The following is a 26,843-nucleotide window of genomic DNA, read 5'->3' as shown; positions in this document are numbered from 1 at the left end:
CGGAAGGTCAAATTTCGGACATATATTTAATAGTCATATTAATTTCTTCATTTTGACTTGGAGTTTGACTGAAAATCTACAGTGCATATTCATTTATATCGTAGGTACTTCATTTAACTTTGTATAGGTATTTTTGATCATTCTTAAATTTATATCTCTGAGGAAGAGTTTTCATTAATGAATTCTTTTTGCAAGACAAACAGAATGGTAACACTCACCTTTACTCGATAGCATTTATAACTTGTATATTGACGTGTATTAAATAGTTTATTAATAATATTTTTGCTAGCAACTATAAGTATGATGACTGCCTATATTGATCAGTAGAATAACGTTATGTTGTGATGATGTTAAAATATGTTGTTGTAGGAGACGTTTTAATGTTTGACACATCCTGAATATTAATGATCATTGATGTCCTTATCTCCTTACAACAAATACATGCTGAATCCACCTGATGTAAAATGTCCAGAATCAGCAGTAGAGATTTATAAGACCTGTCTCTGTTCTGTTCTCTTTTCTTGCAGCCTTACAGTCGCCGATTGAGTACCAGCGTCGAGAGAGCAAGTCTAATAGCCTGGGCCGCAGCATGAGGCTCCCTCTGTCAGCTGCCAGTGCCCTGCGGCCCCACTCCTCTGCTTCTATTGACCGCCACAAGCTGCCCTCGCTTCACTCTCACAACACGTCCCTGCCCACACTTTACCTGCCGAGCCAAGGCCAGAGCCAAGGATCCAACGAGACCTTCTCACTGAGGGATGTAAGTGTCTTTAGCTGCGTCTTCCTCTTCCCTTACATACCGCGACACTGTCCTCAAACCCAGTATATCTGTTTATAAAACACCCGAGACGCTGATAGGTCGGCTTATCTTTTAAGTTTTTTGTGGGTGTTGTAAAAATGAAGTAATAAAAACATCCTTGTGTGCATGCGGTCCAGTAATGAGTGACTTACCTTGTTCTTACCTGCAACTGCAGCCCACCATGGTCCAGCCATGCCCCGCTGACTCCCACGCTGTTTCTCCATCACACGTCCAACTGGGCTTCACTGATCAGCCAAACTGTCAAGCTGTGTCAAATGGGCTGTACACCCCAACCACACAAAGTGCACAGGTAGCGTATGCGTTCAGAGACAAAGCTGCCTATAAAACCGCCTCAGTGTTACAGGAAAACTGTAATTTATTTTGCACGTAGCTGAACATTGTGCTCCTGAGTTGTCAAGCAGTCAGTATGCAGCAGCAGCATTGGGAAAATTACAGACAAAACAAGCCACAGGAAGCTAACCACTGGGGGAATAATAGACCTAACAATAAGTCCAATGTGCTCATTAATGTTAATTAAGAGATGAAAGACTTTAGTAAATGGTAACCATTTATTTAGACTCACATAACATGAAAGGATTTTTTTTTTTTTTCAGTCATAACAAGAGTTATTTCTTCCTCAATTGGATGAAAAAGGAATCAATAAAAATCTGGATATTTCTTAAGGAAACAGATTACAATAGTTTTACAATAAGTTTTGGTTAGAAGGGAAATTCCCAGATCCCAGTGGTTCACATGAAATACAACATGCTAAAAAATTCCAGGTCTGTCTGTCCTTTCTTTAAAATTTTAACCATTTGGCCGGTCAACAGTAGGAGCATGCTGTTGTTTGGCTTTAAATTACCATTAGCAACGTCTCCCTCTGTCATCACAGGGTTTTGTCATCAGAGGGACCGTGCTGACAGCCCAGCAGATGCTGTTCTGCACCTCTTTCTCTGATCACTCAGGCCAGCCTCAGGACAGGCTTGGCACATTATAACAAAACAGGAAGTAGGCTGAGGCAGTCTGGGAAGTCAGAGAGAGATGCCTATCAAACGCAGATAATTGTTTCCCATACTTGTGCTGGGGAAGTGCATGTTTTTAGACTGAAGCTGTAAAATAAGAATTAATGAAAGTGCTTTATAGTTGTGTGATGAATGTTCCCTGTCTCCCCAGCAGAGAGCAGGAGAGGGCTGTCGCAGGGTTCAGGCTGCTGATGCCGGGAGCCAGGCTCCACTGTCGGGCCCCTCGGCTGGACGACGTCCCAGTAACCTTGCCCAACTAGCTGAGGATGACCTTTGAACTCTGTATCTCCTGGGTCAGGAGGACAGCAGCTGATGCCACAGCCATGAAGACAAGACTTGTCTACTGTTTGTTGATGCCAGGCTGGACCCTTTATCTGGTTCAGTCAAGATTTCTGGACGATGATGAAGGAACCTGAAGGAACATATGAAAGAATTATGGGCTGCAACTCTAAAAACAAATCACTAAGCTCCTTTTTCAAGAGCCATTTAAAGGGAGGTGACATAGTTCACCTTCAGTGTACATGAACAGCACCCAGTGGGACGTCACTGTTATGAAACACTCCGCGGACGCTCACTGTTAGGACAATTTCTGCTTTCTACCTTTTTGTGAGAGTTTGTATTCCATACTATTCTCTCTTTCAAAGGGGAATTTGTTTGATGAGTTCATTCCTAATCGGGGCAGTCACTGGAGTTACGTGTGTGCCTGAATGTATGTCTATGAAATGATGACGTGGGGATGTGTTTGTGTGCGTGAGAGAGTGCAGAGAGTGGCGCTGGCTCTTCTTGTACCCTCTGGTGAATTTCCTTGATGAATTTTTTTTTTCTGATGCCCTATTGTGAAGACAAATACAGCTACATTATTATTTTTTTTAATTTCCCTGCTGACAACTCAATTTTTGCTGTTTATGTCGACAAGAATGGGAAAGGCAGAACAGTTGATGTGAACATGCCACAAGGACTTTACTCACTCAAATTTCATGTGAAAGTGAGGAACTTTCTTTCTTGCCACAGTGTTGAGAGCTCCTGTGTGCTCTATTATTCTGTTTGACTGGCCCTCCTTTGATATGGACAAGAAGGCATGAGGGAGCCCCCTGGAGGTTCTCTGTGGGCATGACGTCACTTCAGAATACCTTTTCCTCTTTTGGTAACTCCAGAGGAGTTGCAAGATAGATGCATTCAAAGGGCCTGCTGTGCTGACCCAAAGTGCTGCATGCAACATCTCCTTGGCACAATGCTACTTTGCATCGCTCTTTTCTTTACAGGCTGAAGTGGATTGCCTTTGATTTGGGGAACAGGGATCCATCAAAATGCATTTGTTTAAACTGATATGAATTGTTTTATTTGTCCACTGTTGTCATGTCAAGGCTGTGCACTATTTCTATAGTCTCTGTTAGCTTTCCCCCTCATGGATTAAATACTGTACAGTGCATACTGTAAAGGCAATCATGCATTTCCACTTGTAAGATGAAGACTGGCCCATGTACCGGTCGTCGTATGAAATGTCACTGTTCCAGCTGGTTCAGATGAAAATTATAACATGTTGCATAAACAGAGTGATGCTGACAAATCTGCATGATCCCTCGTCCATAACAGTGCCAAAACTAACAGCAGCTCATGTCTCAGATGTTTCATGCTCTTACTCTAGTTCAGCTTGCCACTACTCTTACAGAACAATCGTAGATATCTGTGATTCTATCTGGATTGTGAAGCCTAAGTGACAAAAAAAAAAAGGAGCGCGGGGAAGGTAAAGAGGGGCTTTCCTGTCAGGTGTGTTTTTCTTTGTGGCCAGTAGAGGTCCCCATAAGGCTTTCACTACCAGTAAAGCAGGATCATACAGCTGCACCAAAGATCAATATGCCTCGTATTTCAGTGCTTACATCGAAGCTTCTTAATAATCAGTCCAAAATAAACCCCCCCAACAGGAATAGATTACACAGAGTAAACTAAAAGATGTGGGACATTAGTCGTGTTGAACCACTCACAGGAACCATCTGCAGTTCAACTGGTGAGTTTTCATGAGAATTACTGATCAGGTGGTTTTGCATGAAACACAAAGGAATACCACTACAGAGAACCAAAAGCAAGAACATAAATCCAAGGGCGGGCTGGTTAATGCCATGTTTGACTGAGTAGAAACAGTTGTATCATATCGAATAAAAAGTGTCTTTTTGAAACTGAGTGCAGTGTTTGTGTTTCTCAACAGAACCTCTCTTTATTGCCTTGATCTAAATAACCTGTTATTGCCTGCAGTCATTTTTCCTGTGGATATTTTATATTGAGTGACCAATTTTATATTTATAGTAAATATTCACAAATTCACCTCAGTTGGGCTTTACAATCTCTACGGACTTCTTAGTTTAAATCGGATTATTAATGAAATGAAAGTATTATTATTTACTGTGGAGGTCCTCGCACTCCACTGTGAGACCGTCGACCAAGACAAAGGGTGAAGCATTTTGCTTGCTTTTGCATCCCATTTGGAGAAAGTTCAAACAGGATTAGAAACAAAGAGAAGAAACCCCTGGATGAGCAGACATCTGGTTGGCTGGCCTCCGAATAAAGCCCCATTCTGGGCAGTAAAGCGGGGTCGATCGTAACACGCCTGTGATATATGGAGGCTTGTGCCGGAGGGGGGTGGGTGGGTATTAACTTTCACAAGGGTGCAAAATCAAAGGGAGTTCCTGTCACCACTGAGGGGGTCTCAGCAACAGGGGTCCCATTCACAGGGAATTCCTCTTCACTGCCCTGTGTTGCATCTGTTGACTCAATCTCCTCCATTGAGAGAAAGAAAACACTCATTAAAAGCCACATGACTGTGAACTTGATTGCAGCAGGCAAGACAAACAGCCCTATCAATGGGATGAGTATTTACTTTGAGATGTGAAAATCTTTGAACAGCCCACCATGTTAGGCCTTAGGAGTGTCCTTCCTTACACCAACAGTACAATGAACAGCATTTGTATTCTGAAAGCAATCAAATTATCATTTAAATAAAATGTCAGATCTTTAGCCGCTACAGGGCACTCGCAGAAATTCACACATTTATTAGACGAGCTGGTAAAGAAGGTTAAATCCCTTGACTCTTGCTGTCTATTTACTTCACAAACAGTCAATGTAGAACAAAATAACATTATCAGAAACAGAGTGATTGTTTCAAGGACGATGTTTATTAAAATGTACATGCTGCAATAACGCCAATAAAACTGTTCATGATATTTATATATAATTTACAAAGAACTTACAAATTTAAAATGTTTGCTAATCTGCATTAATGGTGTTTCACATTTCTGCTCAAGAACAGATAAAGCAGTAGATCAAAGACCCTCATGTTTACATTTCAAAATAGATCCCCACCTTGAAGCACACAAATTAGGATATGTTTCGGAATAAAAATCGAATTAAATAGCCGGAATTATTTTTTCTACAGCAACCTTAAGATGTCCTAAGGCATACATTTATTTTAAACATGATAACATGGACAACATGTTAAGGTAAACCTTTTGGAAATGTTCTCACGTCTGGCACATCTTTCACATGGATAAAATATTTACAGAATGAAGTTTGAAAAAAATTGATTTTCACATCAGTTCAAATTTAAATATATTTTAAATTGTGAAAGGCATAAAATCCGTTTTTCTTCCAGGTCAAATCTGTTAATGTGGCAGGTTTGAAAAGTACACTGAATGCAGCAAAAACTCTTAACAATATCACTGAAAAAGGCTTCAGGTTTTCTTTAAAGGTGCATTGCCTCAAACAGCACAAATTTATTTTTGTCAAAATGCTCACTAAATATACTTTTATGGTACTACCTAAAGCCAGAAGTTGGTCTTTGACGAGAGAAAATATTCGGGGAGCTTGATGCTTACCCTCTAGTGCAAACCTATGGCATTAAGTGTGAGTCTCACAGTCTGTTGATTGTTGATTATTATTTCTGAATGAAGGAGCACAGAGATTACTCTCTCTTGATATTGGTGAGCAGAGGGTCCGTGCTTTGTGAAGGCTGCCCAGACCGGGTCTTCCTGGTCTGGTGGGTCTTGACGTGTTTGGAGAGGTGGTCACTCCTCATGAATCTCTTGCCGCACTGCTGGCACCCAAACCGCTTCTCCCCAGTGTGTGTGCGGAGGTGCCGCTGCAACTCGTCTGAACGGGTGAAGCTCTTACCACAGAAGAGCCAGTTACAGATGAAGGGCCTCTCCCCGGCGTGCCAGCGCAGATGTGCCTTCAGGTGAGAGGTCTTCTTATACACTTTTCCACACTCTGGGATGTGGCAGATGTGTAATCTCTTCTTTCCGAACTCTAACCCTCCACCGTTCGCCTGGCAGTTGGGGCATTTGCAGCGTCGGCAGCGGCGTGTGGAGCTCAGCAGACCCTTGGAGGTGCCCTGGAGAAGGGCGGCTATCTGGGGCTGGTGACCCAAAACCAGCTGTCTGCCCAGGGAGAAGGGATGGTTGGAAGGGGTGGCGTTGGTTTGGGGCAGGCTCCACCATTGCTGCCCTTCCTCCACATGGCCTCCAGACAGGTGATGCCTGGCTGAGGAATTCTGCAGGAAGTTGGGGAAGTTTTGTCCCACACTGTTATGCGGAGGATAGTAGGGGCCGCTGGCCTGTGGCTGTGAGGACAGCACTTTAACAGGGGACAGTTCAAAGGAGTAGGATGACGGAGGTTCAGCTGGAGGGGTGAGAGGCAGCTCATGGTGGTGGTGATGGGGGTGGTGATGGTGATGACCCAGGCTAGACTGCATGTGTCCAGGGAACTGCACCTTGGGCACGGTGAAGGTCATCTGGTGCGTGCTGAGGGCTGTGCTGGGCGGCATGTCGTTGCTCCAGAGCTGAAACATTCCAGATGTGGAGCTGACGGTGCCTTCGTAGGGGAACTGGGAACCCTCTGAGCCCATAGGGCCTCCCACCTGCCAGGCCTGGCTACAGGTGGTGGCCAGGAAGGAGAGGGCGTTAGGTGCTCCCTCTGGGGAGGAGCTGGGTGTCCGGTCCTGTGTGGTCATACACAAAAACTTAACAGGTTACATGTGCCACCTATGGAACAACTGGAAGTTTTAAAGCCTGTTTAATTTAAATCAACATTTTATTTTATCATGTGAGGAAAATGATGAAATCCTAAAATATTCAATCAATAAATCTTGGATATTTTTCTGATATTTGTAGTCTTGCTTATTTTTCTGTTTATGTTACTACTTGCAAAAAGTAAAAAAACAAAAAAAAAAAAAAAAACTTTACCACCATAACAAGTTGATTAATTTTCAATTAGGCCTACATAAAACTGGGTTGAGCATATATTGGATTCGCAGGTTGTGGAAAGGCGCGCTTTCGCTGCCACAAAAGCAGGAAATAAAGCCACCAGCTTCCAATCAAAAAGCCGAATAAAGAACAAACCTGTAAAAATGTGTGCAAAAAGTTGTCAGTCCTTTGTATCGTCAGCGCAGCCATCTGTCCTCGCGCTCTCCTTCTCCACGCACCTGCAACACAAACTGCGCCGAGGGGCGACGACGCACGGAGTCTGAACTACAGCTGTCAGCGCAGGAGGAAAAGATGCTCACATTCGGGTCTTAGCGGACTCCCGACGCTTTGGCGGCGTACGCCGGGAAATCCCGCGTCATTCAAACGCCCCTCTGTCCACGAGGTAAATATCTTCAATAGATGCTGCCAGTCCAGATCGTTCGGCGTGGAAAGGTGGCCGTCTGAAGTTAATGGCAGAGGGGCGAGCAGTAAATCCTCGCGATCATCTCAAAGGCGCTTGAGCTGCATCTTCTCTTTATAGAGAGAAAAGATCCTCTCAACGGGGTCTCCAGTATGATGCAGGCGAGCCCGTCAATAGAGGGGCGATGTGAGGGAGGAAGGAGGGGGGCTTGTTAGGTGAATGGGGTGGGCTACTCATAATTTCACTCAATTTCAACCAAATGCTGACCCCAAAAGCTGACTCCTCCCCCAATTGTTCTGAAAAAAAAAGAAAAAAGAGTCTTGAGGCATGATTTTAAAGCCTCATGTAATATCCACTGTTCAGATTATCGTTGAATATATATTAGAACTTCCCTGGACATGTTTTGCCATGTCCTACTTCTTTCATTTAAAATACACCACATAAGTATCCCCCCCCAAAAAAAATTCAAAGAGTTAACATTATGTGTTTCAGCAACTTTCAATATCCACATTTAGGACCACATTTTGCACGAGAACAAAATGCTTAGTCTGTTAAAAGATCTAAGATTAATGGATGCAGCTAAATCAAAAATACATTTCACTCTGGGAGTATTTGCATACTGTTTCAACTCCATTGTGGGGTTTCAAGTAAAGATAGAAGATGAGTGGATTGTTATTTTTGGCAACCAACAGTGATGCAGTGTCAAATAAAAATATGGGAAAACTAATGATCTCCGATCAACAAATAGCAAGACAAATAATAATAATAATAATAATAATAATAATAATAAATAATAGTAAGACAAATAATGGATTAATACTTACAGGACAAGCACAAAAAGCCAAATTTACCTTGTCCTTATCACTAAATGAAACTGAACAAGATAAACATGCAAACTTGATCTTACTTGTGCAGAAAATGAATGAATATATAGACAGTTTGGTAATTGTAATAGTAATTTAATCCTCTATTTGATTTGTTTTCTCCAGATGACACAAACTTTTTGCGTCTTTAACGCTACAGCAGGCAGCAGCCTGACTTGGCAGGCATGAGACTCACACACTTTGAAGAGAGTCACAGTATTTTCCCTTCACAAAGCAAATTGATAAAACTCAATCAAAGCTTTGGAGTTCTCACCAGTAGGTGACATGTCAAATAGGCTGCCCTGTGTGACATTCTCACATTTCAGAGTTCAAGTAGAGGCCGCCTCAGATCTGTTCCATTAAATGCAGATTGAGGCTTAATCTCATTCTGTAAGTCTGTTCACCATTACAATGTTAAGAGTTTAAATCCAGGCTGGGAACCTGTTTCTCATGTAAATTCCTTGTTCCTCACTTATCTGCTCCTCACTGTTTCACAGACTGTGATCCTTAAATAAACACACCCCGAGGAGAAACCATCTAATGTGAGAAAAGAAACGTAACAAAAGACAAAATATACCTAATAAAGGAATTTGAAGAGAAATTTAAAATGTCCTGTATTCCACTTAGTCTGTAATTGAATGAACAGCTTTTTTTTTTTTTTTTTTTTTTTTTAAATAAAAAAAATAAATGTAAGTCATGATAATCACTGAGCTGTACCATTTAGTTAAGGCCTGTTTTGAAGTTATTGGTGTGAAAACTGAACAGACAGAATGCAGCTTATGTCGTGTCGTTGACAGAGAAAGAGAGAGAGAGCAAGAGGTATCTCATCTTGAATCACAAGATTTCTCCAGACTCGCAATGATGTGCAGACATAAGCTGTGGCATGTAAATAAATGACACATTTTGTAATTATTTCAGGTTGTGGTTAAATCTGTGCGTCATTTACCAAACAAAAGACACATTTTGTAATTATTTCAGGTTGTGGTTAAATCTGTGCGTCATTTACCAAGAAAAAAAGGACGGTCCTATTTTGCCTAAAATATTTACTGAATGTTTGAGCAGATTTAGAAAAAACAACGAGGAAAGAAACATTTAAAGAATTCTAATTGTCTAAATGTTTTCTAATGCCTCTGGCTTGAAATACAAATTCAACTAAAATCATTTCAGCAGGCAGACCAAAATCTGCAGATCACTACTGCAGTTAAAATAAAACAGATTTTTATGATACAGATTCCCCTTCGCAAGTCGTAATAAATATGATGTAGTAACAACAGGATTGAGAGAGAAAAAAAAGAGTTTAATTCCAAATTAAAGTGAACATTTAGGATGAAAGAAAACAGTAGTAAAGGAAAAGAGAGAGGAGGACATGAAAATAGGAGTGTGTTTTGTAGGCAGAGGTATACTGTGTCTCTGGTTTATTACGGAGCAGAAGTTGTTAATTACCCTGATTCTTATTTCCTGTCCCCTCTCCCCCACGCCACCCCACCCCCACTGTACTGCCTCCCAGATGAGTGTCTTTGAAGTGCAAAGTACTCTCTCCTCACTTTGAACTGTGAAAACAATGCTCATGTGGTGGTGCTTACCTTCCCCATGTTACCTCATTTAAATAGACCTGGATACGGCTTCCACAGTATTCAAGGGAAAACTAATTTCCAGAGAAAGAGGTCCCTGTGTTCATTAAACAGCTGGTGAGATGGCTGGTAATCAGGCCCGCTCCGTCATACGCTGCACGACGCTCTGACTGGGTGGCTACCAGCAACTTCAACTTCAAAACTGACATGGACTTAAAATCCCAACAAGATGATGCAGGTGTTCTCATGCATCTATTTCGAGACAGAAAATGAATCCAACAAAATAGAAAAACAGATTTTAAAACTCTACAGGGCTTTTTGTGGACGTTTGATGTTCTGAAATCTCACTATCTTGGAGGAGTTTATAAGTTCTTCTGCCCATTGTAGGACACAAATGGTGTTGCTTTTGTTGCTGACATAATCCTACTCTTAAATTCAGGGCGTAGAATATGTGAGTGGGTACTCAAGCTGTTTTTTTTTTGTTTTTTTTATCATGCCTGGGGGGCAGTTTAAAAGCCTTAGATCACTAAATTGTCCCAGCTGTCTTGACCATCTGCACTCGAAAAGGGCAGCCACAGAGGAGAGCAGCCTTTGTACTGGTGGCCATGTCAAAAAGCCAGTTTTACTGCACTGTGCCGACTCAACGGCCCTCATGTGACAAATGCGGCCTAATGGATGAGACAGACAGCATGTAAAAGCCTGCTGCTAACTGTGGTGCTTCACCCTTTAACCATTCAGCAAGCCAAGACCTGACAAGATGTGGCATAATTACCATGACACTCAGTTTCTTTGGGGTGAGGAGCAACACCAACAGCTGGACTTTACAGTGCAACAATTTGATACTTCATTCAGGAGTCTGTTGTTTTCTACCAAGTTAGAAATGTATGTGACTGCCAGAGAGGGAGGTGCAGAGAGAGATATTGAGCAATGATTGATGTTTATACTCAAAGGCATATTTATAAGGTTCACCTCTTCAGATTAAGGGACACATAATTTTCTTATTGGCCCATTGGAGAATTTGATTTGATTATGACACCATGTTGTGCTTTCGACTTAAGTAATGGTATTTCATTTCGTCACTTGCCAGTTCATCTCTGCAGATACATGAAGTTCTTTATCTGTGAACATTGTGTCACCCGAAAACCTAAAAGCCCAATTGGTTAAGCTCTTTCCAGCTGACCCCGTCAAAAGTTGGGACTGTTCTGCTCTCAAACTCTTTCCTCATCCACCGTTAAAGATATCTCTGCTCCCAATAGCTTGCTGCACAACTCTCGATCACTTGACAGCGTGTAATACAACCGTCTGTCCACTAGGGGATACCATGTCAGCGTCACGTTTTGCCTCACCCAAGCGTGAAAAGTAAGGTGCAGTACTTTTTGGTATTAAAACAAGTTTTGAAGAAAATTATGGTTTAGATTAAATGTAACATGATTATAACGTGTTTAGGCACCAGAACTAATTGGTTATGTTTGGGAAAAGATCATGATTGGGGCTAAAATAAATAATTTTACTTAGGTAAGATCAGTTACGCCACATACATTACATAACAGATGATACGCGAGTTAAATACGTTACGTTACGTAAGTAACTTGCATATGTTACTACATTGACGTGAACATTTGCTTTCTCGTGAACTCAAACACTGCTTGTAAGGCTGATACTCATGTGTTTGTTCTATTCAACCTCCCCAGCCTCATCTGTATACAGACTTTAACACTGTTTGTACTTTGTCACATAACCTTAACGAGGTGGTCATACATGCGTGTACTTTTCACACCTCGGCGAGAGACAACATGACACTGACCCGGTATCCTCTAGTGGACTGGCGGTTGTATTACACACTTTGGTATGCTGCCTATTTAAATAGTATTTTGTTTCTGGAACATGAGTGAAAAACTGAAAGAAATAGTTTTTCTATTTCTTTTGTGTCTCATCACAGTTTAGGAAGAATATGTCACCTCATTAAATAATTTTGTCATTCAATACATGTCATGTTTTACTTTAGAAGAGTATTTATAGCTCCAAAAACGTATCCAAATTAATAATCCACTCTTTTTTTTTTTTTTATTTTTTTTTTTATTTTTCTTTGCATAATGTGATTCCTTTGGAGGTGTTATCACTCAAAGGTGTCTTAATTTAGCTTTTCAGTTTTCCAATGAAATAAAATAATAAATTGTAACACGTGTAATCCGAATTAAATCAACACAAGAATAACAGTAGTACAATGTTTTTGTATTGCTATTCGAGTAGCTTGAAATCAGAGCATGATTCTGTGGAGATTCCCATCCCTGCACCTCAGTTTACATTGCTAGGTGTGAGAGAAGCAGAAAACTATAATAATTCCCTCATCTCATGTCCATTAGCATGTATGAAAACCCCAAAATCTCCAGTCTTGGGCAGACATGGGCAGACAGCACGCATCTCCACTTGTCAAAGAAAACTTTTATCAATACCAAGAGCACTTGAAGTTTGTTTGCATTTTGTTTTCCAGCACTCTTAACAACTTCAGAAGTCAGATCACAGGAGTATCTGATCAAAGCGCTTCGTGGTTAGTTCTGGAAACACAGGAGTGCTACGCCACGCTTTGATACTCCACATCAATATTTCAATTCAACAATCACTTGACATGCACCCATACTCCCAGAGACGAAAGACGAAAGGGGAGAGAGAGAGAGATCCAGAGAAGATGGAGGGGGTTTGTGAAGTACATATACAGTAAAAGAAATGGATTGAATTAATCCCTACCTTCGCCACCTTTGTAGCGATGTTGTATAAAATGAACTGAGGTGCCCTTTACACTACAAATCTAAAGATCTGTAATCTTCCTTGTTGAAGCAGGGAAGTTTTTTTTTTACCATTCAACAGATTTAAGGAATAGACAACTAAATGTTTTTTTTGCCTGGAAACTTTATGACAGAAAATGAAACTCAGAAAAATCAGTACCCTTTTTTTGTTCCATAGACTCACAGGAATCGCCTCACTTATACATAAACATATCAGTGTACTGAAAGTAAAACACTTGTCACTGGGTGAAAATCTGAGCAGAGGAGGTGTTTCATGTTTTATCAAAGGAAAGTAGTACAGGAAGTTTGCAGTGATAAAGATGAATACGGTCCATCTGCCAAATGTCACTTTCATGGTGCTTCATGATCATTTCATCATCTCGACAGGATATGACATACTTTGAAGGTTTTGACCCATAAAATATGGCGTTTGATCTGAAAAAGAGAGTTGTGGCAAAGTTACACGGCAAGACATGTAGTACATCAAGAGATAATAAGTGACAGGGCTACTAAAGGCTAAAACAATTTGTTTTACTGCACACTAGAATAGAGAAATGAATGGAGTCATTATTATAGCTTTTGTTTTTGCTAAGAGTGAGCTGAGAAGAGCAATCCAATTCTCAATTCTTGAGACTGATATACTGGTATTATTATTATTAGCTGGTTAGTTCAGCTTTGAGACTGGGAACAGGGGAAACAGCTAGCTCTGTCCAAAGGTAACAGAATTTATAACACCTGTCACATTAATGTGCTGTATATTCATACATTTGTGTTGCACACCATCAACTCAACGGCAATTTTATCTCCTTAGCGACACTTTGTGTGGTTATTGTTTTGGTATCATACTAATGATACCAAAACAATGTTTGTCTGCTTATCTTTGTTTAGGAACATGACAAAAATGCAGAATACTCTCCTGCAAATATATTGTATAAAAACTATTTGGGCAGTGATGAAAATTTGCGACAGTTGTTAAAAAAAGAAAAAGAAAAAAAGGTATGCGGTATGTTCGTTCCAGTGACTTTTGTTAATTTGGTTAGTTTATGAGCATTTTCGTAAAAAGCAACACAGAGCACCTCCCGTATTTGATTAATATAACGTTAATGATAGCTAGTTAACTTCCGTTAGCCAAATCTGCAATGACACTGTTGCCTGCTTACTACCATCCAGAAGAAAACTACATGAACTACTCATTTTCTTGATCTTGATAGTCTAGTTGAGCAATGCTACTCCAAAGGGCCTATATTGTCTTTATAATTTTTGAGTCCTGTGTCATGTAACTTTCCCTCAGGTTGATGCCTTTATTTGCAGTGCGAAAGCTCAGAATAACTTCCTTCGGAAAGCAAAAATTAGAAGATACTGTACATCCTACGCGCTGGGATGAATCCCAATATTATTCCATGGAAAAGCAACGTATTTATTTTTCTCCAAAGGAGAAAGAGGTTAATTAAAAAAAATGTTTTACAAAATATTCACATTCTGTGCGAAAATACTCTCAACAGCAAAAAAAAAAAACACAAAAAAAAACCAGGTTGAAAAAATATACTGACTTGCAAATTAATCGCACAAAAAATACACACACACCTCAAGACCGTTCTGTTGTCTTCGTTGTATGTGTACATTTGCGAGTAACTGACGGTCTAAATAATATTATTCTGCCTACATGACCAATAAAATTGATACTGATTATGATTAAGGGGCTGCTTGATAAAAGCCGCTGTCTGTGCATCTGTCAGTTGTCTGACATCCTCCATGAATTTCCTGTTGGTGTTCAAAGTATCCACTGGTGCGCCCTTTTTGAGCATGATAAGTTTATGTTAATTCATTTCCCCTACACAGCATTTAAAATTAATGATAACTAATTTACCAGGGAAAAAATGAATTGTTTATTCATAGGGCTCGCTGTGTAAATTCCCTAAAAAGATGACTTCCCTACAATTGCCTGTCTGTACAATGGCACATTAGATGAATAATAAAGAAGCAAACACAGAGACAAAAGAAAAAAGAAACAATGGGATTATCAATCATAAAGCATATACAAATACATCCAGACAAAAGTGAACACGGGTAAATAATTAACTGTAACACTCGACAATATAATTTACAGTCATCCAATTAATGTGTGTATTGTAACATGCAGGGACCTCTGTCAATTGATTTTTATAGATTTGTTTAGCAGCTGCAGGAGATGTGAGCACCTGTCACAGTGATACTGGCTTCTGATTTAAAGTACTGTACTCAGATGGGACTGACTCTAGAAGGAAATAAGAATGAAAGCCTAAGAGTTATTAAAAAGTCTGGGTTTGCGTTTAATTTTCTGTATCTTGGCCATATTTAGGGAGAATTGTTAGTGTAGATTATTATCTTTATGCCTGCAGAAGGCCTATAGCATTACGAAACCAAACCTAAAATGTCATGGATCCTGTTACATGAATTTTGTCCAGGAGGCCAAAACATGCCATCTGGGAAGAAGCACCGATGTCGGTATGGTAACCGGCTCTCGTGGCAATGCTCCAGCTGAAATCAGAAATGCAAAGCAGGAGCGGAGATACAAGGGCTACATGTGCAGAGGAGTGCCGCACAGCCAGAGCAGTAGATTTATTTGTAAACGTACGCCTGTGATGCCACTATGTGTTAAGCCCCTCAGTCAGCTCAGGCTGCGTAATGTGAGGGGAAGTGTCACCCTGTCACCACCATGCCAGGGATCAGCCTGCTGTTTGTGTGTACTGCGAATCAAGCCAAGCTTTGAGGAGGAGGGGAGAAAATGACACAGAGGCTCTTTCATCTAATCCTTGTGGTGTAATTTGCACCTCAGTAAGTTTAATTGATGACTACTGATCAAATGCTTGCCTTTGAAAATAAAATCTTTGGGATTGTTATTTTCCCCTTCAACCTGCAAAAAGAATTCTTAATGCACCTGATGAGAGGTTTCTAACTGATGGATCAGTGTTTGAGAGTTTGAACTTCGGTACAGTATGGTGAACAACTACAACTCCCACCAATATCTATGTATTTTCTTTTATTCACTCCATTAACTTTAGATTTTAACTGGAAACTTCATCAAGCAAACTTGGAGGGGGAAGACTTTTTTTTCTTCCTGCAGCACAGCCGTGGCAGTAGCATATGCACCTGGGCTCTCTGTAAGTACTACTTCCTCCAGAGATCCAACCTGAGCATCAATGTCATTCAGACAAATGGATAGTGACAGGCCAAGCTTATCAATGTCAACGTCAGGCTGCTCTCCGGGACTTTGATTCCGCACTTTTCCCACAGCTGAACAGAAGGCTGTGCTTTGCAAAACAAACCAACAAACAGGGATCCTGAAGAGTGTGATGAAAGAGTAAACAACACGGCCCGGTAACATGCCCCACAACCATGACACTTCCTAAGTAGGTTACCATGGAGGGTAACCCAATTTAACACGTGTGTCTGGTTGTACTCCGAGCATGCTGAGAACTTCAGGAAGTTCACAGCATCGTGACGCTGATGAAGATTGATCCATCTTAGGACCTTGGCCTTGAAAAATCAAATGGGCCCTCTACTAATGCCCTTGCACGTGTACAAAGCAGTTCATTATCAAGGAAAATTATAGAGAGTCAATCTATTGATGTTGCTTAACTAATTGTAAAGCAGGGGATTCAAAAGCAGATGTTGCATTTCAAAGCAGTTGTGAGCAAGGAGACAGGTTATGATTTATGCTAAAATGTGTGGCTTCAAAGCGTCGAACGCGGCTTCTAAACAAATTGAACAAGTCAAGCGCTATTCACCCAGGACCAGGAGGGAGCCCAGCGCATGTAGATCAGAGGCGCACGGCTGCCGCTTGTAATATCACTCAGTGGAGGAGGGGTCCCATTGGGGGGAAGCAGCACATAGAGGCTAACGCTGAGCAGCGCTCGCCCAGAAAGGAATTATGTACGACTGCAGCTGCAGCACCTGTGCAGAAACGACACCCCTCCTCCCTCCGCTACCCTCCTGTAGCATCATCCACACAGGGGGAGTGGAGAGGGGTGGGCAGCATCTTGAGACTTGACATCCTTTCTGTGGATGGCACTATTATTTGGGAGGAGATGGGAGAGTTGGTAGGAGATGCAGGGCCTATGTCAACATACTGATGCAATTTTGGTAAACATGGATAAAGCTGGGTTACTTGTTGGGGAGACTGGTGGATGGGGGGAGGAGGCTTAACTTAACTGTTTATCTCTGTTGTCTACTAAATGAGGCAGGCGGTGGGAAATATCTTGGAGAAAACAGATAATAACTGACTGGACTAATATCTTTAAGATCTTTCAGTAATTTCAAGCTAAACGTAAGAAAAAAAGAAATTCAAAAAGTCAGGATGATGGGTTTTATATATATATAGATATATAGATATATATCTATATATATGTGTATCCAGAATTTTAAATAGATTTCTGTGTTTAAAACAAACATGGATGTATATACAGGATGTTTCCTAATGATACGTGCTGAATGAAGAATAGTAAAAGGTGGAAAGGATCAATGTATCATCCTGAATTTTACATTACAGAAGTATTCCTCCTTGTTGATGTTGCCATACATGTAAAAAGACAGACTGCATGGACTTCTCTCATAAGTCATTTTTCCGTCTGTTTTCTTCTATTTGATGCAGCCTAAATTGGGACGGGAGAAACGAATTGCTAAATTTTTAATTAACTTCATAACATCTGCACTTGTGCTTTGAGAGAGCAGCGAGATTTCCTTTTAACCTATTCCAGCACATTTGCACACCAAGGTAAATCTTGATGCTGGCACTCTTACAGAAAGGAAGAAAAAAAAAAAAAAAAAAAAAAAAATCAAAAATGGAAATGAACTCTCACTTGTGTGTGCAGATCAAAGAGGCAGAATTATTCAACTTTTTGCCATTGCTTGATCTTCAAAAAAGAAGAGAGAAAAAGTAGGGGAAATCGAGATGGATGAATGAGTTTTAGTTGGAGTGTTCTTCAGTTGTTTTAGCAGCGTTCGACTTCTCATCTGTTGTATTTACTTGTACATCATGACTTTAATGTCTCAGTTCTCTGCTGCTTCAGTTTCAGGTAAAACAACCATATGCTACGATATGTCACTAAGACCACTCTGAAGCGTGCTTTAAAATGATAGATTCCTTCCTGTAATCATTTCGCTACTTTAATTTCAGGTCTTTCAATTCTCCCGCTTCTATCATAAAGAATGACTCATTAAGACTAAATGAATGAAATGTCAGTATTTTAAACAAAATTGCACACAATATAAAGACATGCAATTCAAGTGCTATAAAGGAATTCAACTAACATGCTGCCTCATTATTTTGCCCAGCAGGCATTCATATGATCACTTTAATCACTGTTTTATTAAATGCACCCAATAGATCCTGGACTCTTAATATTGTACGGGAGATTTCTACTCAATAGTGACTTACATCCTGTGCACATAGGCAGCTCAGCATTTCCTAGACTTTTACTTTTATATTACAGTAATGATATTTTCCGACCACACATGGTAAGGTAGTATACAGTTCATTGCCAATCCACTGGGGAGAGCTGTTGAGGATGCAACAATGACTAACACAGATACCAAGGACAATAGGTAGACAGGATCACATCTTTAGAAGGCAAACATTTATAGCTTAATATATATATATAAATGTAAAGGAGGAAGGGGATTGATCTATTTTCTACTTTATGTTGACTTAAATCTGACTCCTCTTGATTGTTTTCTTTCCCTCTGCTGTTACTGGTTTCCCTGTCAGGTCAGAAGTCTATGAAATTGGAGCAGGCAGAATCCAGCCCCCCCCCCCCTCCCCCAACTCCACCCCCCCAATAGCAGCACCTGCACAGGTAGTCCTGACTGATGTGGGCGATATCACAGCACACCAAAGCTCCTTTAACAAATCTCCCTTTGATACAGCACACACAATGGTGTCTCTATAGGAAACCCCCCCTTACCTCTCTGTGTGTGGGGCAAAGAGTCTCAAGCTGAAAAAGAAAACAGCTCGGAAAAAAAAACAATTCTAAGTGAGAAAAAAAAAAATCTGGTTTTGGATAAGAAGGGGAACACCTGCATTTGCTTTACCAAATCTCTCCACAAGAGGACGCTGCTCCCTTGTTGCATCGACTCCAGGCTGCCTCAGTAAATTCGTATTTCTGGTGTCTCTTGTGTATTTTTTTGCAAAATTCAAACATGTATTGGGAGACGAGTAGACCAGTCACACATTCTGCCTGATTCTTTTTTTAGACTAAATAATAATTTTTGTATCGCACATTGTTGAAACCAAATGCCAAAACACGGGGTCAAAAGGGCACAGAGCCATGCAATGTAATCAATGCACCAAGTCTGAACGTTTATTTCTTTAATGCTGTTGTATCTGCTGACTTTCCTCTGGCCTCCTGTTGAAAGAGCTGTCTCTGTCTCACCATGCCCCTCTGTGTGATCGCATCACCCAACCCATCACCCTGAACTTAATGATTATCAGTGGAGTTGTACATCAATCCCCAGAACCATGCAGCGCTCCTTGCCACTTGGCCCTGACCTGTGTGTTGGGTTGTTATTTCGTAGCTTCATGGCATTGTTAAGATTTTTGGTGGCTCTTTGTTACAGCTCTTTTGCTCACCCGTTGTCTGGCCCAACTCGACGATAGAAGTGTTTTGTTAAACTTTTGGTAATTTCAAGGAAGCTTTGTTGGGGTTCTCTGCCATTTATTGGGCTCCTACTTTTTTTTTTTCTTCCATGTTTATGTCTTTGTAATTTTGGCCTTGGAGACCATGACGCAAATTTGCTTCCATTTCTGCATTATTAGTTCTTTTGTTCTTGCGAAACAGTTTTTGTAAAAAAAAAAAAAAAAATTATATATAATTTATACATATATAAATTATTTATACATATATAAATTATATATATAATTTATACATATATAAATTATATATATACATGTTTAATTTATATATATATATACAAATATATATATATATATATATATATATATATATATATATATATATATATATATATATATATATATATATATATAAATTAAACTGTTCGGCAGCCACTTGGCATTTCTTTTAAAAGGCTTTGAGCCAACTTGCTATATTACTGTTGTGTTACCCTAGACACTTAATTGAGTTTGTGCCATATGTTAAGAATTTTTCTTGTCATTCTCAAAACATGTGCTAAAAATAACTGTAGATTGTATCTGTGACATGCTTCACTCATTACTGATTCAACCTGATCCCTCTCATGTTATTTAAATAACTGAAGCAAATATGAAAAACTGAATTGTAGCCGCAGGTCTTGTTGCTCATGTTAACGTTACATCAATAGGCTTCTTTCTGCTAACAGTACCTCTATCGTTAACTTGCTGCTCCCGCCTGCATTTAATATTAGTTGGAAAGCATTTAAATTTCGAAGCTTTGCTGTGTCATCATCTGATTCTGTTTGTGATCTCTTTGTGAGCTTTTGGAGCCAGGCCAACATTATTGTAAGGTTAATGTAACATTACCCCGACGAGCCTGCCAACAGAGCAGAGCTGTCAGCGAGAATGAGAACAGGTGAGCGTCACATAAAGCCCTCTGGGCAATGCTGTTTATTTAGGGCCATGAACAAGCGGCAACCTCCGGGGCTTATTAATAAACCCAATGCAGAAGTGCCAAAAACTGGAGTTCCTTGATTGGCCACTTTTTTACACAACTCACGAGTTTAAATTGTATTTTTGCTAAAAGTTTTGCATCATTAAAGAACGTGGCTGCTTTTAAGACAGGTGGATGCCATGACACTTGGTGAGCTGCTTGCAGGTTTCAGCAAACAGGTTTCATTCAGCCCACCTCAGCTCCATCCACGCACCACCTCTTTGCCCATTTTTGGTTTAGCCCGGAGTTAAGCAGTCAGGCACGGCCAAGATGGCAAAAGCCAGAGCCACCCAGAGCTGAGATTCAAAAATTGCTCTTCAGGAAACCTATGGGTGATGTCATGGAGGATACATAAATTTTTTAAATACAGTCTATGATTGTAAATTGCCCATATAACCTGATATTGAGAGAGCATAAAAAAAGTAGAAGCAGCTTGTTAGAAGCGCTGGTGTACATGAAAAAGCAACGGTACACCAAAGGGTAAAATGTGTAGAAGTACCGCTACTTCATGCCGATGAGTACCGGCCCACTTCGAGCACTGGAGATAACCAAACTCTGAACATGTACTTTTTTTCCCTCACTCTCACTGATATGATATCATCGTATTGCTACATCAGTCACTCACTTTGTTAGCTCAACCGTCTATAGGCCTGGCCAGTACCTATACTCTGACCTGCATATATCAGGTTCCTATCTGTGTGGTCTAGTTGGCTATAATTTCCTTTTAAACCCATAAAATATGTGGTTCTTTTATACATCCATCAGTGTTTGCAGAACTCCTTCCTCAAGCTATTGATATGTTTAACAAAAAAAAACAAAAAAAACTCAGGAGAGCCTCAACACAGCCAGTGAGGTGGAGGGGGGCAGGCTCTTGGCTTTGTCTGTGTGTTGAGTGGAGCCATCAGATAACAGCGAGGACAATGGTGCTCCATTCTGAGGGCTCACTTAAATGAGCAGGAAGCGCCGGTGAGCGCCTAGCGGAGGCTTCTGGTGGACTCCCTGGGGTCCGCTCAGCCCTGATGGAGCACGCCACTACTGAATGGCTGCAGAGCACGAGAGGAAATGAGAAGCTAGTAGCCACCCAGCTGGAGCCATGGGGGCCCTTTGATGCTGAATAAATAAGGACGGGAGCAAGGTAAAGGTGATAGGGAGGTAAGAAGAGGTAGGAACAAGGGAAGGGGAGAATAAGGAGATGAGAGAGATGGAAAGGAAAGAAGGAGGCACAAGGGAGAAGGAAGAAACATGGAGAGGAGAGGGAAGGAAGAATAAGAAACAAACTACCTGGTCGTGACATTTTAAAATACTGAAGCAGATTGGTCTACAACTGTAAAAATGGGGCAGAACATACTTGATCACTGCATCAGTGTTCACCTCAGAGGGATATGCAAAACTAAAACAGGAATTCTTAAACTCTCATGATTTCAGAGGAAGGTTATTGTTAACCTTGTTATACTATTTACTGTCAGGTTAATCACTGATGGTATGTCCTGGGTCATTTCTTCCATCGAAACTTACTTAATGTCCTCATTACAGGGTAAATAATAAATACTTCATCTTTCAAATTTCTGTCTGGATACGACTTTTGAAACACGCTGGTTATTCTATTTTGGGTAGAAAGCCTGATAATGCACCCACATTGAATTCACCCAGTGTTTTTTTGTTTTGTTTTGGTTTCTAACCCCTCCTTCTGATTTTTCTTTTCTTGTCTAGCTTCAAATGTGATTACATGAGTGATGGCACGTTGTGGCAGGAAGGTGGTCTGGCAGTGGCAGCCATAGCAATTCAGCATCCTCATCTCCCTGTCTGCACCACCCTGCTACTTTCAGCCTGGTACGTGCAGTAGGGGGTGTTTGGTGGCGCAGCAGCTTTGTGAACCACACAGCTCTCAGGCTGACATCCGGAAATCCAGTGTAAGAATATTACAGAATGGGATTAATGACGACAGGGGTTAAACAAGAAACAATATGTAACCTCTGTACACAAGAAAAGGCAAATGAATGTGACGTCTACTCTGAGTAGGTTCTGCATTCATGACCGTTTTTAGCTAAAATTTTAAAGGGCGATTCTTTTAATATCCTTATCTTTCTTACACCAGCCAACATTTATGAAGTTTAAAAAGATAATGGTTGCAGATTTTATTTTTTAAATGATATATCCCCCGTGACCCTGTTCAGGATAAAGCAGGTATAGATAATGGATGGATGGAAATGATATATCCATGATTTCAGACAGTTAGATAAAAGCTGGTTTCACATTTTTTGCGCGCATTCGGCAATATAAAGTATTACTTATTTGGCATTTTGCCTCTATAGAATAACATCAGCATAGATACAGACAGGATATGATGGGGGTGGGCAGTTACAAGTTACATTAGAACAGACATTGCCTAAGGGAAGAAATCTAAGAGATTACATCTGAAAAACTGAATTAAAACAAAACTACCTGTTTGAATAGATTCCACTAGAGGTAAAACAATAATATGTTTAATATGTCTCTTTAATATGTGAATGTCAACCTTGAGGATCTCTGTACTTGGTGCACACAAACTACCCAAAGCTGTTGAGTCAACATAACCACCCTGAACTCTGTGTGAGGTAAGCCTGGCTGCACTGGTGATTCTCAAGGACCCACTCCATCAGAGTCTCACGCACAAGATGAAATACTGGAGTCACTATAGTGGATCAATGCAAATTCCCATTCCCTTTTACCTCATCATGTGACTAAGTTTACAGTCTGATAATTTGGTTGTGTGCATTTTTTTCAAGAGAAACCCTACATGTTTTTGTACAATGCAAAACAAATGTACTTGTGTCTCAACACATTATTTTCAGAAGCATATCTTTCTTCTATTTTCTAGCCTATTATTTCTTCGATTAAAGCATATGGGACTAATAATTACTCTAGTGTACATACACAAGAAATGACAACACAGGGAAAGGTTGTTTCTTAGTTGTGTGGAATGCTCTAAGTGCTCTGCAGCTGAAAGTGAATCCAGTGTTGACAGAAGTGTTGAGGTGAAGCACACAATGCAGCGGCGGCTCTTACAATGTGGTTCAAGGCTGTGTCGCCGCTGTGTACTTGAGCTGCACAATGCTTTGGCAGAGGCTAGGAAGTGACACGTCCCAAAACCAGACTGTGCCGTTAACCCAGGGCCGCTGAGGGTAAAAACAGCTCCCTTACATGCTCCCTTACTCCCTTTAAGTAAATTTGTTATTCCGAGTGACCGAGGACAGGCAGGACTGCCTCTTCGCGATGGCAGATTTTATGTGAAGAGTAGCGCCAAATACTTTATCTCTTCACCAGACAAAAGAGGAGCCTGAGTCTGCAAGAGGGGCAGCTTTCACTGTCAGACGGTAATACCATTGATGAGACTAAACGGATTTGAGGGCTTTGTTTTTTTCATGTGTGGCACCATATCCTGAAAGAGGACGTACAGGACAGTGACTATCAGCAGTAAAAAGGGAAGGTCTCACCTTTTGTTCTCTTCAGATGACAGACATGCTGCTTCGGCAAGGCGTTAACCTTTTTAGTCCTGTTCTGGTATGTCTGGCTTCAAACATGGAAGCGCAGAAACGTTCTTCAAAGTTCACATCCGTCACCACCAAACAATTATTGTACATAATCCAAGAGCGACTTAATCAGATCCGTAGTATGATCAAGTGCTTAACCTCAGTTTCAATGCATCCTGTTGTTACCGTAATAAGAACATAAAACTTAATTGTTGAGGATGCTCCGTGACCGCACACTCAGATACAAGCCCTTGGGGAGCCTGTGGATGTAGGTACTGCCTTACCCGCCCAGGAGATGCATGACCCAGATGGTTGATGAATGGACATGACCAGAGTAGGTGTGGTGGAGGTCAGGAGACGTTCATCAAGGATCAACAGGAAATTAGCAACTCGCTCCAAAATCTGCTGGACTCACGCAAAGTTAAGAAACTGCTTTAAAACAGAAGGTCTGAAATAAACACAGTGAAAATCTTTATGTTTAATAACCATGACTCAACTGAGAGAATAAGAATTAGGTCACCATACCATCTTCGACAAAAAGGAATTCGATTATCATGTGATGTCCAGGGATCAAGACATGGCTAAGTACAGGTGCAGTCAAGAAACGAAGAATGAGCAGAAAAAGAGTTTAGTTAAAGAATACAATACTTGTTTGATTATTGTATTGCTGAAATAATAAGAGCCTGACAAGCTGCTTTAAAATATGCACTTCTCAATACACATCAAAGGGCTGTTAGACAAATTCCTGGTCCGTGTTCGGCTCTTAACCCCGGCAGAAACTTTGTGTGGCCTAACTAACAAATTACAACAAATTCATGAAGGAACATGATTCATGAAGTCAAACAATACTTGGAGAGCACAAGGAGAGGCACTAATGGATGGAGAGGAGCAGAAAACGGAAAGGTTTGGGAGAGGTACGGAGACACGAGGAGAGGTTTGGCTTCCAGCAGTCAATCTCATAGACAAGGTCACTTCCAAAGCAGCATGCCTATGGGGGTCGGGACAAGCGCCCCATAAAGCAGATAAAGAACAATAGCAGGAACTATATGCCACAAAGTAACTGGAGACTCTCCCTGGAAGACAATAAATGAAAGACTCTGTAAGATCAGGACCCACACTCAGTATGAAGGAGACAGGGTGGATGAGGTATTTTTATAATGTGATTAATGCTAATGCAACAAGGAAAGTGGGATCATGAGGTGTGCTGCCAAACATAACTACAGCTGCCAACAAACGTTATGTTTTTGCAAGCCTCACAACACTCCTTAAGAGTTTTTTTCAAGACAAGATAGCTGATTGTTTGACTTTCAGGAAAATGCTGAACTTCAGAGACACCAACACTGAAAATAGAAAAGAAAAAAAAAACAAGACTGTAAAAAAATGACCCCATAAGTTGTTTGTGCAAGTAACTTATTACAGCCCATAGTTACATTTTATTGCTAAGCAAACTTTAACAATTTTTGTGAGACAGCATCAGCTGTTTCAGCAAAGTGACAAAAGTCATTTAATGGCCGTTCTGCTTGGAGGACACGTTCCACGCAGTAGATCAGCGTTTAGAGGAAGATGCATCCCCAAACATTTTTTCTTCACAATTTGTTGCACATTTGATTGTTTTAAAGATGAATATGCAGGTAGTAATAGACCTCTTTACACAGCCTCCCTTCAAATTCAGTATCCATTTTGATTTTCCAGCATTGGTTCCCCCTGCAGCAGTTGATATATCAGTCACAAAAAATGAGTTGGTGGTACGCCAATGTCCCCACAGAGCAGTATGCATACAACCTGTGATGATGAACGTAACTTCACACGGACCCTCGCTGACCCTTGCTCACAAAAATTGTCGTATTGGTGTAAGATTTTTCAGATGGTGGGGTGAAACAACCTGTGTTGTCACATAGTACTGAATATTTGTCTAATTTCATACATTTAAATATTGATCTTTTACAACGTGACTTTACATTTAAGCATGTTGTTGTCAGTTGTCAACAGAAAGGTACTGATAACCTGTGAGTTGTTGCCTTCAGGCCAATTTCATGCACATTTTGTAAGAGGCACAAGTTTGTGGCCCGGTGTGCCACTCAAGCACATTTTCATTGTTTGAATTTATGAAGAACTGTCTGTTATGAAGCAGCACAAGTGTTTCATCTAGTTTGGGCTTAACACTCCATATCCTTTCCCATTCATTGCATTGTTCCTTTAACCACTGATTAATATCTTGTTTAAACAGTCTGCAGACACATCACTCTGTTGGTGTGTTCATAAATCCTCTGGAGCTGATCAACACAATGGCCCACATTCCTGGCATTTAAGGGAAGTCCCTTCTATCAGTGCATCTCCTCTCCACCAGAAACACAAATTCTAGGAATATGACACAGGCACAAAAATAACTTCCCGAATGTATGTCTGTTTATTTAATTTAGTTTAAAATCAGGGATACATCATACTGTGTCAATGCAGAGCTTTGAATCGTAGATCCTTTCCCCTACACCCACTACACCACTGATTCCACTTACATCGTTAGCAATGGTTTCTTTTTCATAGAATAACAACAGCACACATTTAGCTCAAATTAGCTCATGTTTTCCTTTTTAAACTTCAGAATGAACATTCATCATTAGAAAGGAAGGTTAATCGGGGTTAACTCATTTGATTTGTCTCCAGCACTGTTGCTGAATGTGCGATTACCAAACACCCCCTGCTTCCTCTGGGCTGAGGTAAAAATTAAAATGATTTCATGTCTCTTACATTAAAGCTCCAAACGTGATTATTTTTCTTGTATTAATGGAGCAAACTAATGTAATGTGTTTGTGGTTTCTTGCAGTGATGAACTCACAGGTATATCAACTCTGCAGCTCTACAGCTTGATGTTTTTGGGGCCCAGTAAAAAACATCAAACATCTAGTAAATTAAAGAGAGACTGTCCAATGACAGTTCAGAACAAAAGCATAATCCCTTTTGTCTTAATTGTGACAATCATGAATCAGCCTTTTTTAGTTGTTGTATTTCCTGTTTTATTTTTTAATCA

General features: G+C 40.5%; 2 protein-coding genes across 4 annotated transcripts in view; one reads left to right on the top strand and one right to left on the bottom strand.

Annotated features, from left to right (window-relative positions):
- The window catches only part of arhgef25a (Rho guanine nucleotide exchange factor (GEF) 25a), a 46,044-nt gene extending 42,052 nt beyond the window's left edge, over positions 1-3,992 (top strand). For 2 of the 3 annotated variants that reach the window (XM_069140261.1, XM_069140263.1), the window contains 3 exons: positions 528-757; positions 972-1,106; positions 1,970-3,992. In XM_069140261.1, the coding sequence (XP_068996362.1) occupies positions 528-757; positions 972-1,106; positions 1,970-2,095 (491 nt within the window). In that variant the 3' untranslated portion in view covers positions 2,096-3,992. The remainder of the gene's footprint in view (positions 1-527; positions 758-971; positions 1,107-1,969) is intronic. The other variant, XM_069140262.1, reaches the window with a different exon arrangement.
- Positions 3,993-4,981: 989 nt separating this feature from the next.
- sp5l (Sp5 transcription factor-like) lies at positions 4,982-7,568 on the bottom strand. The gene is made up of 2 exons (XM_069140726.1): positions 7,206-7,568; positions 4,982-6,805 (listed from the first exon to the last, which is right to left on the bottom strand). The coding sequence occupies exons 1-2, from the start codon at positions 7,257-7,259 to the stop codon at positions 5,771-5,773; spliced, it is 1,089 nt and encodes a 362-aa protein (XP_068996827.1). The 5' UTR covers positions 7,260-7,568; the 3' UTR covers positions 4,982-5,770.
- Positions 7,569-26,843: the final 19,275 nt, after the last annotated feature.

Source organism: Embiotoca jacksoni, unplaced genomic scaffold, assembly GCF_022577435.1.
Source record: "Embiotoca jacksoni isolate LCO1_2020_lvr unplaced genomic scaffold, fEmbJac1.0.p SCAF_9, whole genome shotgun sequence".
NCBI classification, from domain to species: Eukaryota; Metazoa; Chordata; class Actinopteri; family Embiotocidae; genus Embiotoca; species Embiotoca jacksoni.
This window is presented reverse-complemented; position numbering and strand designations above follow the sequence as displayed.

Coding starts and splice junctions, on each gene's coding strand:
- sp5l (XM_069140726.1), bottom strand. CDS start 7,259: ATGGCTGCGCTGACGATACAAAGGACTGACAACTTTTTGCACACATTT. Junction 6,806..7,205: donor TTTTGCACACATTTTTACAG/GTTTGTTCTTTA, acceptor ATGACCACACAG/GACCGGACACCCAGCTCCTC.